The sequence below is a fragment of the Myotis daubentonii genome, chromosome 14 (genome assembly GCF_963259705.1).
Source record: "Myotis daubentonii chromosome 14, mMyoDau2.1, whole genome shotgun sequence".
NCBI lineage: Eukaryota > Metazoa > Chordata > Mammalia > Chiroptera > Vespertilionidae > Myotis > Myotis daubentonii.
Genome location: NC_081853.1, coordinates 52110362 through 52129118, shown reverse-complemented (window position 1 = coordinate 52129118; position 18757 = coordinate 52110362). Strand labels below are relative to the sequence as shown.

The window sequence follows — 18757 nt, the reverse complement described above, 5'->3', positions numbered from 1 at the left end:
CACTGCTACAGAATTGAGAACTCAGAAATAGAAAATGCGTATTTGGTGACTTGATAAATAATAAAAATGGCATTATAATTCGGTAGGAAAATGATAGACTATTTAATAATAAATCACGCTGGGCAGAATGGTTATCTATAGAGAAGAAAATACATTTAGATCCCTACCCACACCGTACTCATTAATTAGTGGTGGGGAATTGGATCCAACACCTAAATAGGATAAAGCAACATTTTTAAACTTTCAGAATAAAAGTGAGAAAAAATCTTGGGGTTTGGAAGGCTGTCTTTAGCAACATGAAGAGTTTATACCATGAAAGAAAAGATTGATAAGTTTACTTATATTAAAATGTAAAATACCCATCGAATAAAGGATACGATAAAACAAAGTGAAGTCACTGCCATAAACTAGATAATGATACTGTGAAAAGTATTCAACTAGAAAGACAGGAAATCCAGAATCGATATTGAACGCTTACGCATCAGTAAGGAAAAGAGGGACAGACAAGCCAGGGTCAAAAAGCACAGTGGACAGAGGAAATGACAGGCAAATCCCAAAGGGGACACGCAGATGGGTATAAACAAACGAAAAGAAACACAGACGGAGGGAGGCGGGCTAGGATTGGGGGGCGGGGGGGGGGGCAGGGAGGCAGGGAAAGGGACATATGTAATACTTTCAGCAATAAAGATTTTTTTTTAAAGAAACACAGAGGAATGCAAATTAGAGCAACATTGAGATACTATTTCTCACCCCTAAGAGAATCAAAAATAAACTTGCACGTGTTGACAAGGATGTGAAACACTGAGAAGTCACACTTTGTAGGAGTCTGGATTTGGTACAACCATCACAGGGAGCAATTGTACAATCAGGTAAATCACAGATGTGCATACCCTACAACTTAACAATTTCATATATATATATATCCAGTATATATGCGTGCGTGTGTGTGTGTATATATATATACACTATATGTATACATATATATAGTATATATATATACATATATATATATATACACACTATATATATATGTATATATAGTCTCTAGAAAGTCTCACATGTCCGTAGAAAGAGACTCGTACGAAAGTTCTTTGCAGCATTGTTAGGTGTAGGTAAAATTGGAATCAACATAAATGTCCCTCCATCCATTAAAAAATAGATAAGTCAGTTGTGGTGTATTCGTACAATGAAATACACTGAGAATGAATACATATACATGTATCGTTATGGATAAACTTATAAGCATGATGTTTAGAATAAAAAGAACTTGCAAAAAAGAACACATATTATTTGATCAAAATAAATTCTGCTTAAAAAATGCAAAGATACTACATATTGTTATCATATACATTAAAACGGTAAAAAGCTTGCATGTTTTCATACAAACGCACACGTCCTCAGTGCCTCCCCACTGCCCTCGGGATAACCCCCAGCTCCTCCAAGTGGCCAAGAGGGCCTTGTGGGCAGGCCCGCCTTCCCTCCAGCCCCGCGCCCCTCCTCCTGGGACCATGTCCCCGTGGTAGCAGTTGGCACACCTCGGGGCAGGTGGCCATGTTCCCGGCTGCCTGGCCCTCCGCAGGACGGGCTCCTTGACCACGGGTCTCTGCCAGCTGAGGCCGGGCGTCTCAGGACTCACGAGTCCACGAACCAGGCGAGGCCCCGCCTCTGCCCACCTCAGGAACGTTTCCAGGGGGAGAGGCGGCCACTCTACATCTTGAAGGACAGCACTGAGGTCAGCTCTGGTCCCCAGACATACTAGCCACGTGACCCGGGAGAAGCTACTTGGCCTCTCAGTGCCTCAGTTTCCTTCCCTGTAAAACAGGGATAATGATCATTTCTCTGTCGGCTTGTTGATGAAAAACAAACCCCAACGTTTGCAAAGCATTCCAGCCCAGCTCTTAGGGCAATTAAGAAATAGTGGCTGGTTATTATTCCCGTGAGAAAAGATCAGCAAGTGGACAAGGAGGGGGCGGGCACAGCGCGACAAAGGTCTTGAGCCACGAGCGCCGTGAGTCACTGTTGGGATGAATGCGTGTATCTGGCACGTGGGAAGTGAGGGTGTGTCCTGTGGCAGCACGGGCTGGAAGGAGTCTAGGGCTGGCTCCCCGGCCCTCAGGTGCTTCCTGAACGGAATTTCTGCCGAGCCCTCAATGGGCCCGGCTGTTTCTGAGGGGCAGGCTGACAGCTCATGCTCGGTGAGCAACAGGGCGGGCTGGAGGCATCGGGGCAGAGGTATCCCTAAGGGGCGAGGCCATGGCCAGGCAGGCACCCACCGGGAGCCTGGGTGCAGTCAGAGCTGGCAGCCCAGAAGGGAGACCCTGTGGGAACAAGCGCCCCTGATGGCCAGAGGCTCTTTCCAGCCCAATCGTGGGGAACCCCTGTTTTCCGCGCCCTCCCAGGTCTTCACCGGGATCTTCACCGCAGAGATGACCTTCAAGATCATCGCTCTCGACCCCTACTACTACTTCCAGCAGGGCTGGAACATCTTCGACAGCATCATCGTCATCCTCAGCCTCATGGAGCTGGGCCTGTCCCGCATGGGCAACCTGTCGGTGCTGCGCTCCTTCCGCCTGGTACCTGCTGGGCCCTCTGCAGGGGGGCGGGGGCCGGTGCCTGGGGCACCCCTCACTCACCCCAACTCTGAGCCATCATGCCTTCACCCAACAGCTATTGGCTAAGTGCCCCTGGGTGCCAGCCCCAGATTGGGGGGTGGTGGGCAAGACAGAAAGAGATATCCCTCCAGAGGAGCAATTGGGGTGGTCATTGGATGATTTGCAAAGTCCTCTATGATTCACCCTGTAGTCCTCACAGGATCCCAGGAGTGGGGCTGATATTACTATATCCCCATTGCACAGATGAGGAGACTGGGACTCAGGGAGGTTGTCACCCTGGGTGGTTGGGGTGGGAGTTCCTGCTGCCCTGTCATGAGGGATCTGGGCCTTTGCTTTCATGGTCCCCCGTCTGTCAAGGGCAAGTGCATCTTGCCTTGTGTCTGTACAAGGTGGGGAATCCCAGAGTTGAGAGAGCTCAAATTCTACATGCCAAAGAAGGGTTCTTTGGAAGAGTCATGGTTGAAGCAAGTCAGTGATTCAGAAAGAAGTCAGAAACAACTTCCCAAAGCCCCCTGGCAAGTAGCAGGTGGAGCCAGGTCTGCCGACAGCTCTTCTGGGGTTCTGCCTGCTGGTTTCAGAATCCGCATTTTGCAAACAAATGCACACACAGCTCGCCCGCGGATCTTGTTAAACTGCAGGTGACAGTTCAGTGAGTCTCAGGTGATGCCAGAGCTCCTGATGGACTCTGCTTTATGTTTAAAATACCTGAGAGGTCCAGACATAGGGCTGGAGGGAGGTCAGGGAAGGCTTCCCGGCGGACGTCTGAGCACTGTTGGGGCTCAGGAAGGCAGCCCGGTGGGAGCAGTTGAGAAAGCCTAGATGGTGAGTTCTCATCCCAACTCCACTGCCATGAGCCAAGGAACTTAGACAAGTTACTCCACGTGTAAGGTTGTCGTCTTCATCTGCCAAAGGAGGTAGTAAGAGTCCCAACCCCATGTGCTATTGGGAGTTCTGTATGAGTTGATGCATCCTAAGCACATGGTCTGACACAGTAGGTTTTTAGTACATGCTAAGCACAGGCTCCCTTTCTCTGTTATAACTAAGAGGAGAGAGAAACGGAGGTGATTGGGTAAGTTAGAGATGGCTGAGCTGGCCTGGAAGAGTATTTGATGAAGGGCCTGGCAGGAAAAGGACACGCCCTATTGGAGGAATCTAGGAAGTTCCTTGAAGTGAGACCAAGGGGAGTAGGAGGCTGGTGTGAGGACAAAGAGAAGGGCTGTATGGGGGGAATGAGGCTGGAGCTGTTGACCTGACTCCCAGAGCAGAGTCCGCTGAAGCTACCTTCAGGCTGTGGGAAGAGACGGCGGTGCGTGCTCTTGGAGAAACCCAGAGGAACAGGTGTCAGTGGCTTTCAAGGGCTCCCCCGGTTTTCAGGCAGGAAGTGTGGGAGGGAGATCAGGGTGTCCGTGGGCACTGGGAACCAGAGCCTATCCCAGGACCCCTCCCTCCCCAGCTGCGGGTCTTCAAGCTGGCCAAATCATGGCCCACGCTGAACACGCTCATCAAGATCATCGGGAACTCGGTGGGGGCCCTGGGGAACCTGACGCTGGTGCTGGCCATCATCGTGTTCATCTTCGCCGTGGTGGGCATGCAGCTCTTCGGCAAGAACTACTCAGAGCTGAGGCACCGCATCAGCGACCCAGGCCTGCTGCCCCGCTGGCACATGATGGACTTCTTCCATGCCTTTCTCATCATCTTCCGCATCCTCTGTGGCGAGTGGATCGAGACCATGTGGGACTGCATGGAGGTGTCTGGGCAGTCACTGTGCCTGCTGGTCTTCTTGCTTGTGATGGTCATTGGCAACCTTGTGGTAAGTTGGCCAGTGGCTTGGCATACACACAATTATCTACTCATCTATTCCTCCACCAGCTACCCATCTATCCATTCACTTATCCTTCCTTCCATTCATTCACTCAGCCATCTGTCTATCAAACCACCTATCCACCCACCCACCAGTCTCTCATCTATCCACCTATTTACACATCCATTCATCCGTCTACTCATTTACTTATCCTTCCATCTATCTTCTCATTCATTCATGCATCTACCCACCAATGTACCCACTTAGGACTTTTCATCAATTCACCCATTCCCTTACCATTTATTCTTCTATCTCTCTACTCATCTATACATCTATCTATCCAGCCAGCCATCCACTCATAAATCACCCACCCACTACCTCACCCATCCATCTGTCTACCTCTCCATCAATCTGTCTACCTATTTACTTACTGACTGACCCATTCATTCATATCACTCTTTATTTGTTAACTCATTCTTTAATTCACCCACTAACTTGCCTGCTTATTTATTATTTTCTCATTTTACCTTCATTAATTTATTTACTTACTACCTAGTATTTTATTAGTCATTCACTGGCAATGATTTATCGCATGGTTTTTCAAGTCAACTTAACAAACATTTGCTGAACCCCGTTGCATGAAAAATATTGTGTCAGAGGCTATTGGATATACAGAGGTGAATGGGGCCCTGACATTACTCATAAACTTGAGAGAGTGGGGAGGTGGGGAGTTCAAAGAGGCATGAAATTAGAACTTTCAAATTAGTCAGAACGATCAGAGCCATTAAGTGGGAGCTTATAGGTGCTGATCCCTTCCAACTGGAAATCAAGGAAGGCTTCCTGGAAGAGTGTTTAGAGCTGACCTGCTAGACATGTAATGCTAGAGAGGAAGGGGGCAGGGTGAGCAAAACACAGGTGCCAGCAGGTGGTGGTCCGGGTGAAGTGGGCCCGTGGGAGCCTTGTATGTCTCCCTGGGTAGCTAGGGTGGGAGTTCCTGCTGGTCTATCATGAGGGATCCAGACCTTTGCTACCATGACCACCTGCCTGTCAAGGGCAGGTGCGTCCTGCCTTGGGTGTTTACAGTATGAGGAATCCCGGAGTTGAGAGAGATCAAATCTAAATGCCAAAGAAGGGGCCTTTGGAAGGGTCAGGGCTGAAGCAAGTCCAGTCGTTCAGTGTCCTCTGTGGACATGGTGCCACCTTCCTGGGTACACAGGTGGCCCACACACGCTCAGACACCACACCCGCAGGGGCTGGCGCCCGAGGGCATGGGGCGTCAGTTCAGAGAGAGGTTTTAGGTGGCGGGAGTACTGTGAGCGGCAGATTCTGGTGCCCTTCCTCAGATTGGTCTGTTTTCTCCTCCCGTGTGCCTTCGCGAGGCCAGGGCAGGCCCAGGCTGTGATGGGGTCAGCCTCCCGCAGGCCCCGCGGGTGGAGGAGCCCCGAGAGGAAGAGGGCGGCGTCGGTGCACAGAGCTGCCGGAACCCAGCTCTTCTGCTGGCCTCACAGCCCTCCTCCCATCTCCTCACACTGGTGGACTCCATGTATTCCAAGGGCGGCGCCAGTACTGAGCTCTCAGAAAAGGGCCAGCCTGAGCTGCCCTCGCACACACAGCCCTGCCATTGCCAAGCGGATCTGTCCGGGGATGAGAAGATTAGAGTCTGCTGGGGAGGGAAGCTGACAGCCCACGCAGGCGCCCCCCCACCCCCCCGGAATTGGGCTGCTGCCGGGCGTGGGAGGAAGCAATTGCCATTAGAATGGGAAGTGATGATCAGGCAGGGGCTGGGCAGCAGCAGCGTGATTGACAGGGAAAGCACTGGAAGGAGACAGACTTCTGAAGCTGCCGACAAGGGAGGCCCTAGTGTCCTGTGTGGGTGGACGAACGAGGCTACCCAGGCACCCCCTGCCAGCCTGGGCCGCAGCCTGGGCCACAGACACCTGGAGGTCAGGGGCGGTGGGCCGGCCGTGGGTGAGGGCAGTGTGAGAGGATCCAGGGTGGGCAACAGGAACGGAGCAGGCCGGGCCAGAGGTCTGCGTGGACAGCAGCTCTGAATCACACCCCAGGCCCCGCCCCCAAAGACGACACAAGAAAGGCTGCAGGTGTCAAAAGTGATCATTTCTCCGTAGACATAGGATCCAGAGGTCCTCCTTCTTAACCCTCCCGAGCTGTCCATGTGAGTGTGTGTTGCTCTTTTTTTAAAAAAAAAAAAAAAGGCCAGTCTCTGAGGGCTGGCACTCCATCCAACCTTCTGTCAGAGTCTCCTTCCCAGCTGCTGACAGGTGTGTCTGCGGGGCTTGTGAGAAGCCACAGCAGGGGCTCAGAGTGAGAACTGCACCCGCCTTCACACACCACCCTGCTGTAGGGGCCCCCATCCAACTGAGCTCCCTTCTGGGGGGACCCCAAGCCCAGCGTGGGGAGGTGTGTCGCTGGCCTGTCGGCCTGGTGATGCTCTGAGCTGGGACTGGCCCACATGAGGGAGGGAGCCCACCACCTGCTTCACTGAACCTTCAGGAAACTGAGAAATGGGCCTGTGCCCAGCCCCTGGTCACCCAGCAAAAGTTTTCTTTCGTAGCAAAGCTAAAAATTCACATTTGCAAGAAAACGTCTCGCTTGCAGGATGGTTTAACACCAAGCAGTAACCCAGACCATACAAACAGAGGACCATGCAAACCTCCCTTCAGGGTCAAGTCCTTAATCCCTACATTTTAAATTTTATCTTTATTGTTAAAGGTACAACCGATGTCCCCTTTGGCCCCACTGACCCCCTCCACCCTGCTAATACATAATTTAAGTAGCGTGCCTTCGAGCACCTCTGAAACCTCGGCCCCTCCCCTGGCTCCCCGCAGCACAATGGGCCTTGGAGCAGGGCTGGCCCCTGGCACCAACCCCAGGTCCCTTCACCCCATCCCGCTGTCTGGTCCCACACACAGCACCCATCCAAGTACCCCTCACCACCTGGACACAACCCCGGCTCAGGAGCCTGACCCGGCAGTTGGTCCCAGACGCCTGAGGGCTGCTAGCTGGGCTCTTGTCCGGCCATTGTCCCCTTCTCTACTCAGTGCCCCCTGGGCCTCACCTGGGAAGCTAGTCAGACCTGGGGACACAGGCGGAGGGTGCTCACAGCAGGAGCCCCAGGTGTTTGAGTGGTGAGTGGCCTGGGGGCGGGGGGGGACGCGGAGACGCGCCACTACCCCTCCCTCCTTCACCAACGGATGCAGAGGCCCCTCCCCAGGAACCCCTCTCTGGGTGGGGTTCTGTCTTGTCCCCGGTGGCCCCCCGATTGGATCCCACTTCCCAGGAGCTGCTGACAAGGGAGGCCTAGGCTTTGACATGGACCCATTGAACCTGGGCCAAGACACAAGAGACCTAGGTCTGTGCAGCCTCAACCCCCACAGATCTGAGACCTTGGGAGGGAGGGTTGGAATGTGTCTTTCCTCTCATAGCCACACTCTCTATGTTCAAGAGAATGGGGGTTAGGACCAGGCCCAGGACCCAGGTTCCCACCTCAAGCTGGTGGCCTTTGGCGGTCCTTACGGTCCCTGGGCCTGTTTCCCCATCATGGGCCCTGGCCCGGCACCTGCCTCGGTGAGCCGGACCCATTGTCTCCCCAGGTCCTGAACCTCTTCCTGGCTCTGCTGCTCAGCTCCTTCAGCGCCGACAACCTCACGGCCCCGGACGAGGACGGGGAGATGAACAACCTGCAGCTGGCGCTGGCCCGGATCCAGCGCGGCCTGCGCTTCCTCAAGCGGACCACCTGGGACTGCTGCTGTGGGCTCCTGCAGCGGCGGCCCCCGAAGCCGGCCCTGGCCCCCCGCGGCCCGCTGCCCAGCTGCATTGCCACCTCCAGCTCCCCGCCACCCGCAGAGACAGAGAAGGCGCCTCCGGCCCGCAAGGAGACACGGTTCGAGGAAGGCCAGCGGCCAGGCCAGGGCCCCCCGGGGGATCCGGAGCCCGTGAGCGTGCCCATTGCCGTGGCTGAGTCAGACACGGATGACCAAGAGGAGGACGAGGAGAATAGCCTGGGCACCGAGGAGGAGTCCAGCAAGCAGGTGAGCCCCCACCTGGCCACCTCTCCCCGGCTCAGAGGCAGCACCTGCTTACATAGGGCCCAGGGCTCTGCTGCCAGGGCAACCAGCCTCACTCAGAGCCGCCGCCGCTGCCCCTGCCAGCCTGCCCCAGCCGGGCTGGGCGGTGGTAGAAGACAGGGTGTCCCCCAACAGCATGCCCCGTAGAGGGGAGCTGAGACCAGCTCTCAGCCCTCTCCCCAGCCCAGCCCGGCAGGGGATCTTGGAAGGGGTTGCTGTCCATGGTTTATCCCCTGGCTGGTCATGGGCAGCTGTTTGTATGGGCAGGGAAACTGAGGCACGGCATGAGAGAGAGAGACCAGCTAGGAGTTCCTCATGCCTCTGGGACAGAGCCAGGACCCCGGGCCCTGCCCCCACTCTGACCACTGTCCCCGTCGGGGACTCCCCAGGCCGATGTCTTGGTGAGAAAAGAGTGCATCTCCTGACCTCCCACTGCCCCTTCCCCTCCTCCCAGGCCCAGGGCTAATTCCGAGATTTAAAAATAAGCATCCCGAAGATGGCAGGTGTCAGAGACGGCACTATCTTATCTCCCAACCTGTTATTTTTAACACTTAGGACAGAGTCTGGACCAAAGAGACAGTGCCCCCCACCGCTCCCTCGGCTTTCCCGTGGCCCGAGCAGGCTCACATGGCTTCGTCTTGTGTTGGGTCTTTCAGTCCAGCAAGGCAGACGGGCTCTCTCTGTGTAGTTGGGCCCGTCCTGGCCGCTTCCTCTGGGCCTGCACCGGGTGGGTCTGGCCTGGAGAGCAGCTGCCCTCCCCCCCCCCCCCCCCCCCCGCGTGGAATGTGATCTGAGGCTTCAGACTTGGTGCCACGGCCCCCTGCCGCCCTGTGGTCCAAGGCCGGCTTCAGCCGTTCAGTCAGGCCCGGGGCAGTGCGGGTGTCGGCAGGGGGCAGGGAGTGCTCACAGCCTCCAGTACCTCCGGGATGCTCCCAGCACCGGAGTGGAAGTCCCACTGCCTGCCCCTCCTTTTCCCTCTCCTTTGCTTCTCTTGAGCCCCTGGCGTCTGGCTCCCTGGGGCATGTGTGTGTGTGTGTGTGTGTGTGTATGTGTGCGCGCGCGTGTGCAAGCTGGGGTGCCATGGGGACTCACAGGAAAAGTCATTGTGTCCTTCCAAAGTGGGGGTGCCACCTATGGGAGGTGCACCCTGCCAGGTGGCCCAGCTGCACCCTGCCAGGGAGTGGGAGAGGGCTACCGGCCCTTTACCTGGACCGACCGGGAGCCCCCCAGCCACCCGTTCAGGGCTTCCGAGGGGGGGGTCATCAATGAGATGAGGCCCCTGAGGAGGGCAGGAGGCATGGGCGGGGCCTGGGGCAGAGCCAGGGCCCTGGAACCTTTGGGCCGGGAGCTCATGGGCTGGAGGTCTCTTCAGCAGGAACCCCAGCCTGTGTTCAGCGGCCCAGAGGCCCTTCCGGAGCCCAGGGCCTGGAGCCAGGTGTCAGAGACCGCCTCCTCCGAGGCCGAGGCCAGTGCGGCCCAGGTGGACTGGCGGCGGCAGCGCAGAGCGGAGCCCCAGGCCCCAGGGTGCAGTGAGGTAACGCACAGCTGTGCCCCTGAAGCCAGTGGGGTGCTGCCTCTCGGGCTGGAGCCTGCATGGGCTGGTGGGACCCACAGCAGCCGGCACGGGCCGTGTGGGAGACCATCTGCAGAGGGGACCCCGGGCAGCCCTGTCCACGCAGGGGAGGGTGCGATGGCGTGGGACCAGGAGCCACGGGGAAATTCTAGAAGCTGCCATTCCCAGACTGTGCTGCAGGACTAACCCCAAACCTCTGTGTGTTCACCCCTCCTCACTCGGTCCCTGTGCTTCTGTCCCATTTGGCAACCATGTGTCCTGTGAAGACCCCCTCACCCCCACCCCCACCCCTGCCAGGGGACTTCCGGGAGCTCTGAGAACAAGTGCCTGGCTTCTTGGTGCATCGGCCACCAGCTGCTTCTCACGGGGCTAAAGCAGAGGCCGCAAATGGGAGGCCTACGAGAGGGTTTTGTTCTGACCACAAAAAGGGTTTTAATCTGAATTGGCCACCAGCCTTTAAAACCTGGGAGCTTTTATGTAAAAAATAATCTGCATTTCTGGCTTCACTTGAAAAATAGTTGGAAGAGCCGCCCTGCTGGAGGCAAGTGGCCGCTGCGCCCGGAGTGGGGCTCTGGTTCGCTTCAGAGCCCACCTGCCTGGCTCCCTTTAATGACCGGCCTGGCCCCCCGTACGCATCTGTGTGTGCGGCCCCTGTGCTAGCAGACCGTGGCCCCGCTGACCACCCCCACCCCCTCCCACTCAGGCCAGATACCATGGAAGGTGGAGGTCACATGTTGCGAGACCCTGGGGGCGGGGGCGGGGCGGGGGTGGGGGGGCGGGGCGGGGGTGGGGGTGCGGGGCATTGTCCAGCAGCCTGACCTCAGGCCTCAGGCCAGCAGTTGAGACCTGCTCCAAGGGGACGTTTCTCCTTTGCCTTGTCCATGGCATGGGCTGGGCCTATGGGGAGCTCTGCCATCAAGGCCAGTTTGGGAGCCAGAGGGCCTGGTGGGGCCATCACCCTGACAGCAGCAGAAGGCACCTGGGAACAGGAAGACACGAGGGACCGAAAGTCATGGAGAGTAGGGCTTTCCTACTGGACTGTTGGCCTTGGAGCGGGTTTGGTGGCTCCTGGGAGAAGGGCCCCATCACCTCATTGGATCTTGAGAACTCAGCCTCCCTGGTGACAAGCCCGCATCCTTGTGAGCAGCTCCCGTGTGTGAAAGGAAGAGCAGGGTGAAGACCTCCGGCTGTGCCTGTCCCAGCTTAGTGTCCAAAACGGAGCTGGGAGGAAAGGGATGACCCTCCTGGCAGCGGGGACCTGGGGCATGGCTCCACCCTGCACCATGGCTCCACCCTGCCCAGCGGAGGGCGCTCTCCATTCCCACCAGCGCTTCCCCATCGCAGTCTAAAGGTTAAAGCTAAATGCTAAGGCTGAGGACTTGGAGACACCAGCGCGGTTCGTCCCGTCCCGGAAGGAAGAGAAGGGAAGGCAGTGGGAAGAGCAGGGGCGCCAGATCTCAGACCGGCACATCTCTACGTGGGGCCCGAGCCTGTGCAAGGCGGCGGCCACTGAGCTGAGGATGGAGACGTGAGCTGAAGCCAGTGAAGGCTCCCTTCCTTCCCACAAGCTCTGCCCGGCCCCCTGTCCGTAGGTGGGCTCCTGGAGGCAGAGCCTGCCACGGGCTTCCAGCCCCAAGGACGCAAGGAGGGAGCGCTCTCCGGAGACACCCACAGGAAGAGACGCAGGATGAGGCGGAGGCGTGGTGGGGCGTGGTCGCTGGATTCTGGCCTCAGCTCCGTTCCCTCCAGATCATCCCTCACGCTGGCTTTCATGGCAACCCCCAAGCCATTTCCAGAGACGGCAGCTCCCAGGCTAACGACAGTTTTCTGGAGATGGAGCCAGGCGGCAGCCAGTGCTCACAGGGGCTGGGATGGGTGCACTGGCCTGAAGGGGGGAAAGCGGGCAGAGCGCCACGGGCCCCACTGCCAGCACTCACACGTGACGCACGCAGACACGCACAGGGCACACCGCGTGCGCACCCCTCTCTCTAATCAGGTTACGTGCGGCCAAGGCAGCAGAGCCCTGCGTGCCAGCCCGGGAACGGCCCAGCCCCTTCCCGCTCTTACTGCAGGCTCTGCGCCTCACGCCAGCACCCACACGCATTGCGGGGGGTGGGGGGGGAAAGCAGGGATGGGTTGCCGGCCTGTTCTCTGCATGTCTGACCTGGTGCTTACGTGTGCCAGGATGCTGGTTCCGACTCTGTTCTGGGTGTGGCATGCCTGTTTCCTCTGCGTGTGCCAAGCTACCCCTCTGTGCCATGTGCCCCTGTGCCAGTATGTTTCTGTGTTGCCACCCGATGTCTGTTTTGTTCCCAGCTGGACTGATGCTTTAGCCCCATATTTTCTCCCACATCCCTGCCCTAGACCCCAGCCGACCAGAACCACAGGCCCAGAAGCCTGAGGTCCAGCCTCAGCTCAGCCCTGACTGGCCCTAGGTGACCTCTGGGGCAGGTTCTCCTTCATCCCGGGCTCAGGTTCCCCGGGAGGTTAATGGATAATAGTGGGGGTACCTCCCCCCGGGGAGCCCCAGACTCCCCAGGCTCTGGGCTGGGGGATGGAGGCTGCTACATGGCCCACACTCGTGTCCTTGCCCACCCTCCCCTCACTCCTGCCCACAGACCCACGAGGACAGCTACTCCGAGGGGAGCACGGCGGACATGACCATCACCGCTGACCTCCTGGAGCAGACCCCTGACCTCGGCGAGGACGTCAAGGAACCGGAGGACTGCTTCACCGAAGGTCTTTCCCTGGGTGGCCCTTTGCCCCAGCCTCAGCCCTGCCTGGAGGGGCAGGGAGGACCAGCAGCTCTTGGATGCCGGGTCCATATTACACCCCACCCCGGCCCGGCTGCCTCCCCTCCCTCCCCCATTCATCAGGGCCCTGCGGGCTTCTCCATCATGACTGAGTCATGGCGAGTCTGCCAGCAGTCTCCTGGGCTGGGCAGCTGTGGGTCAGCTGCACAGGGACTGGTGCCTCTGCATCTGTGGGGTGGTAGCATGACTGTCCGCTCCCACAGCGGCAGGGCCCGGGTCTCATTCACCGCTGCCCCCTCAGGCCTTGGCATGGTGACCGGCATCTGCAGCTTTTATAGCGAATGGGTGGTGTATTTGGAGGGCAGCTGGGGATACAATGAGGGATTGTCCTCCACGTGGCACATCATTTGGGGCTGCCAGTGAAGGGCCCATCCTTCCCAAGGCTCAGCAATTGCAAACATGGAGCAGGCCCAAGGACAGAGCAGCCCAGGGCGTTCTGGAACATTCTGGCAGGGGGAGGGTTTCCCAGATGAGCAGAGGACAAGATGGAGCCCACCCAGCCCCCGCCGGGCCCTTCCTCCACTCCCTGGGTGCCTGGTCCATGTGGCCTCTGCACAGAGTGCCTGCTGAGTGTGGGCGGAGCAGACAGCACCCACAGCCCCCCCTGCCCCCCAGGGCCCCGCCCACCATGGAGCCCTGCTCATCACCCACCATGGTAATCTCTGTCTCCCGGTCATTCCTTCAACCACCAAACGTTCTGCCATCGGACATGGGCATCCACTGCCCCTGGCCGGGGCCTGACCCCTCCCCCTCCCCCACAGGCTGTGTCCGGCGCTGTCCCTGCTGCACCGTGGACACCACGCAGGCCCCAGGGAAGGTCTGGTGGCGACTGCGCAAGACCTGCTACCACATCGTGGAGCACAGCTGGTTTGAGACCTTCATCATCTTCATGATCCTGCTCAGCAGCGGAGCTCTGGTACCCGCCCGGGGATGCCGGGCTGGGCAGGGAGGGGTGGCGGAGGAGGGGAGGGTGGGAAAGGGAGCCTCCAGCTGGAAAGCTGGGTCAGGAATGGGGGCAGAACCTCTGCTGAAAATGTGCTCTCGCAGGGCCCCAGATCAGGAATCAGCTCGCAAACTCTCAACAGCTGAGAGCACGGAGGGCGGGAAGGGCGGGAAGGGCTCAGCAGCGTCATCGGTCCAGGCCTCCGTGTTTCATGAAAGGGCAGTGATCCGCCCCAGGTCACAGTGCACAGCTGGTATAGGTCACAGGCCTCCAGCCTCACACACCTGAGCTCTGGTGACCCCCCACCCCCCCGCCCCCCCACTGTGCCCGGCTTCAGGCGCTCCATCAGGCTGATCCAATGCAACTCACGGTTCTGGCTGAGACGACAGTGGTGGCTCCGCTCACACCAGGTTTCCCAGGGCTGGAGACCAAGCAGTGTTGTTCACACATGTTTACATGTCACCCCACACCAGGCTTCTGTAGAAACATTAAGTAGCTCGCCCAAGTCACCGCCACCCACAAGCAGCAGGTGTGGCATTTGAACCCAGACAGTCAGATTCCAGAGTCCTCTGTCCTGACCTTCCATTGGTTCCACAGGTCTTCTCCAAGCTCTCCTCTGTCTGCCTCTGTGAGCCATGGGAGGGCAACAGGAGGAGGAGACGCTGGCCCTGGCATCAGGGGATCCCTATGTAATTGGGGAAACCAGACTGAGCAGGTTTGAGAGAGTCGGAGATCAGTTCAAGAAAGTTGAGCAAAATTGAGTAGATGACTCAGGGTGATGGGAGGTCAGGGGGAACTGGAGCAATCAGGAAGGCTTCCTGGAGGAAGCAGGTGGAACAGGACTGTGGAGGACAGGGAGGTTTATTGAGCCCTAGAGAAGCAGTGAGTCCTTCCAGGGATGCCCTCATCTGGCTCCCAAGCACCCAACTCTGATCTCTCAGATCCCCTACTAGAAGAAATGGAACAGCCCTAGAGAGGGCTCTAGAAGGTGCTGTTGAGCAAGGAGAGGGATGATCAAGATGGCAGAAGAAGCAAACTTACCTGACCCAGAGGGAGCAAGCACCTGATAGTGTTGGGGATGAGCAACTGACAGGAATGCTTGGGACTACAGAGTGGGAAAGGGTCATTTTGATCCAAGACTCTGTGCCTCCCGTCTGTGATGCCCCCGGGGGGCAGGCCCAGGCCGTGAGGAGGCACTGTGGCTGTCCCTTCTAAACCCCTGAGCCTCCCACCCCACCCTGACTGCCCCACTCCTGTTCCGGGGTTGGCCCAGACCCATGACTTGCAGACTCCGCTGTTTTACCATTGGCAGCCAGAGCGAAATCTCTGCAGACTTCAGAGAAGGATGATTTGACAATATGTTAACGAGTTTTGTTTTTGAACAACCACAAACAAGGGCAGCCAGAGCCACTCAGTCTGGGCTGTGGAGGAAAAACTCAGCCTGGCATACGTGAGGAGGAGCTTTGGCAAGCAAGGATGCATCTGATCAGGGTAGGCAGCCAAGCAGTGTTAAAAAAAAATGTCAATGATATATTGAGAAAAGAAGTCTCAGTGTGTTATTTCAAGTTATAAACTTGTTTAACAGAAAGCAGACTATATATCCCTTCCAAATTACTGAAAGAAAACATAGATCTTACAGTAAAAGATGGGGGGGGGGGGAAATAAGCAACAAGGAAGCATTAAATCAGAAAACAGAAAGTAATATGGCAGAGGCGAGCTCAAACATGTGTTTTAATAATAAATGTAACTGGATAAAATTCATCTTTTAAAAGAAAAGGACTCTGAATGGATTTTTTTTTAAAAGCTTCAGCTATTGCTCTCAAATGACAATCCTGGAACACTGTGACTCAGAAATATTAAAAGTGAAATAATAAGGCATTTCAGGCAAATGGCAACCAAAACCAGAGTGCTTTTGTTTGTTAATATTAAACAAGGTTGAGTTCAAGGTAAAAAGCTTGAGATATAAAACAAAAGGGACTCCTATTAGTTATTGACAAAGCAAAGAGAAAGAACAAGACCATGGGAAATCTAAAATATTTTAGATTTTACTAAATTTGAGCAAACCTAATAATAATAATAATAATAGCTAACACTTAGTGAGTCTAGATATAGCAAAAAAGAAAGATTAAAAACAAACCCTTAGAAATGTAAAGGTCATTTTACAATAAGCCTTGGGGTAAACAAAAACTATTTTGCTGGTAGATTCATGGGTGTTAATTACATTCATAACTAGGCAAATAAATAAAATAAAGAGACTATACATGGACCAGAGATGACAGCGTGCTATAAATCACACATTGTAACTCAACCAGTTATGTCCACCTGAAATCTAGAAAAATAAGAAATGAAAAATAGAGGTAGAAAAAGAAAAACTGTGACTGGGGGGTGGGGAGGGAGACTAGAAAATAAGAACATTGATAATATTGCATGTGAGATTCAGTCGATGCTGAAGTAAGAATAAAATTCAGACACTTAAACAATTTTTTTATTCAGTAGAAAGAGTGTAAACTAATTACTTAACTCAATAAATTAGAAATATAATAGCAAAGTAATCTTAAGAAAAGCAAAGGAAGTGATTAATAAAATAAAGACATAAATTAATAAATTAGCAAATAAATAAAAAGTAAGACTGATTAAATTTCAGAGTAAAACAAATAGAAAACCTCACACCTCCAAGAGTAGAATCTTTCACATTCTCAAAGAAGAAAATAATTCCAGTCCTATTTAAAATATTCTAGTATATGAAAACAAATGGAAAGTCTACAAATTATTTTTATGAACGCTAAATAATGCTGATTTTTAACAGCCTAAGCATACCAAAAGGAAAATTATAGACCAGTTTTCATATTCCATACTTATAGTGATGCAAAAATCTTAAAATGTATGCAAATAGGATCCAGCAATATATTTAAAAGATTAAGTATATCATAGTTAGATATATATCAAAATGATACCACATTAGAAAATCTATTTACACAATTAGGACAAAGATAAGAAATTATCTCAACAAATTCCTGATTTTTAAAACTTTTTCTGTCAAGAGCAGAAATAAAATAGATTTCCTTAATTTAGTGAAAAACACTCTCAAATTAACTTCTGTCATCATCATTAGCAGTAAAACACTTGAACATTTTTATTAAAGTCAGAAATAAGAAAAATGATGATTTAATTACTTTTTAGTTGTTGTTCATTACTTAATAGTAATCTTGAAGTACTAGCCTCTGCAAATAGTGAGGAAAATTAAGCATACAGTAAAAATAAATAGAAACGTATCATTACTTTTAGATAATGATTGCATAGAAAAATTTTAAAACTTATAAAAAGCATTATATGGCCAATCATAAAATATATAAAGAATTGTTGCTATTGTCGTTGTATACTAACAGAAACCTTTTAGTCACAGGTAACATTTCTCAAATATTCCTAACATGCCAGGCATTGTAAACAAAGTAACTTGCGATAAATATAACATAATATGTACCAGTGGCCCGGTGCACGAAATTCATGCACGGGGAGGGGGGCAGGTAGTTGTCCCTCAGCCCAGCCTGCACCCTCTCCAATCTGGGACCCCTCCGGGGATGTCTGACTGCTGGCTTAGGCCCGATCCCTGAACCAGCAGTCGGACATCCTTCTCACATCCGGGACTGCTGGCTCCTAACCACACGCCTGCCTGCCTGCCTGATACCCCTAACCTCTTCTGCCTGCCAGCCTGATCACCCCCTAACTGCTCCCCTACCAGCCTGATTGACGCCTATCTGCTCCCCTGCTGTCCTGATCACCCCCAACTGCCCTCCCCTGCTGGCCTGATCGCCCCCAAGGCTTTTATTAGTATAGATAAGAGGCACATGAAGAAAACTTCAAAACTTTGCTAAGGAATGTAGAAGGAGACAAATAGGTAAGTATGCTATAAATATATGCTAGTGTTGGGTAGGAAGGCTGTGTAACAGTTAATAAATTTAATGCAATATCAATAAATTTCCAACATCTTTAAGGGAATTTACAAAAATGTTGCCAAATTTTATCTTGAAAATTACTAAAAATGACCAGGAAAATGTATATAATACTAATTCAAGTACAGGTAGAGAATAGAATCACATAGAGAGGTCTGAAATTAAGGGTAGTATATGATAAAGGTAACTTCTGTGGATTGTGAAGTGGATTCTTAAAAAAGTATTGGGACAGTTGACCAGTCACTCAGAAAAATATATTAAAATGTTTGCTCTTTACCAGAATTAGATTTTTTAAATTGTAATATAATATACCCTCGATTTTGCAGACCTCAATTTAACAGACTTTTGATTTAACAAAAAAAATTTCCTGTCCATATGTCATATGTGAAAATTAATACCCTGTTAATTTTTAAATGCTTTTAACCAATATTTGTTTATAATTAAATTAACAGGTTATTTTTTGTTATTAATTCGCTGTTATTTTTAACAAATTTTAGCAAATAGGCCATATGTTAGAAAAAACACTGTAGTAATTTCACCAACATAAATAAATATTACATATCGACGACTATCGTCTACATATTTAAAGCCAAGAGTCACTGCTGTAAATGAATGACTATCACATGGTCAAACCACCTGGAGCACAGGGATCAGTTGTATGTCACGTGGTGTGACTTTCTGCAGCAGTTTTAACTGTGCTGTGTGCTAAGCCACGCCCCCGCCGTGTGCTAAGCCACGCCCCCGCCGTGTGCATTTGTTTACTCTCAGTGACGGGGAATGCAGGCATTTGCTAGACCTATTCTCTGTACATTGTAAATTACTGTAATAAATATAGAAAACTTTCCTGTGAAATTTAACTTTTCATGTGTACTTAATTTTAAGTACACACACGTGTCTACATAAGTAAAAACAGGCAAACCAACTAATTTGTCAATTCTTTAACATATGCATTCAGAAAACCTTTATTCTATAAAGGACTT

At 53.0% G+C, this 18757-nt stretch overlaps 1 protein-coding gene across 4 annotated transcripts in view; it reads left to right on the top strand.

Moving 5' to 3' along the window:
- SCN5A (sodium voltage-gated channel alpha subunit 5) overlaps positions 1–18757 on the top strand; it is a 72652-nt gene that overhangs the window by 36676 nt on the left and 17219 nt on the right. For 2 of the 4 annotated variants that reach the window (XM_059664430.1, XM_059664431.1), the window contains exons 14-19: positions 2400–2573; positions 4066–4422; positions 8025–8462; positions 9871–10032; positions 12690–12810; positions 13646–13800. In XM_059664430.1, coding sequence (XP_059520413.1) covers positions 2400–2573; positions 4066–4422; positions 8025–8462; positions 9871–10032; positions 12690–12810; positions 13646–13800 — 1407 coding nt within the window. The remainder of the gene's footprint in view (positions 1–2399; positions 2574–4065; positions 4423–8024; positions 8463–9870; positions 10033–12689; positions 12811–13645; positions 13801–18757) is intronic. The other 2 variants (XM_059664432.1, XM_059664433.1) reach the window with 1 other exon arrangement.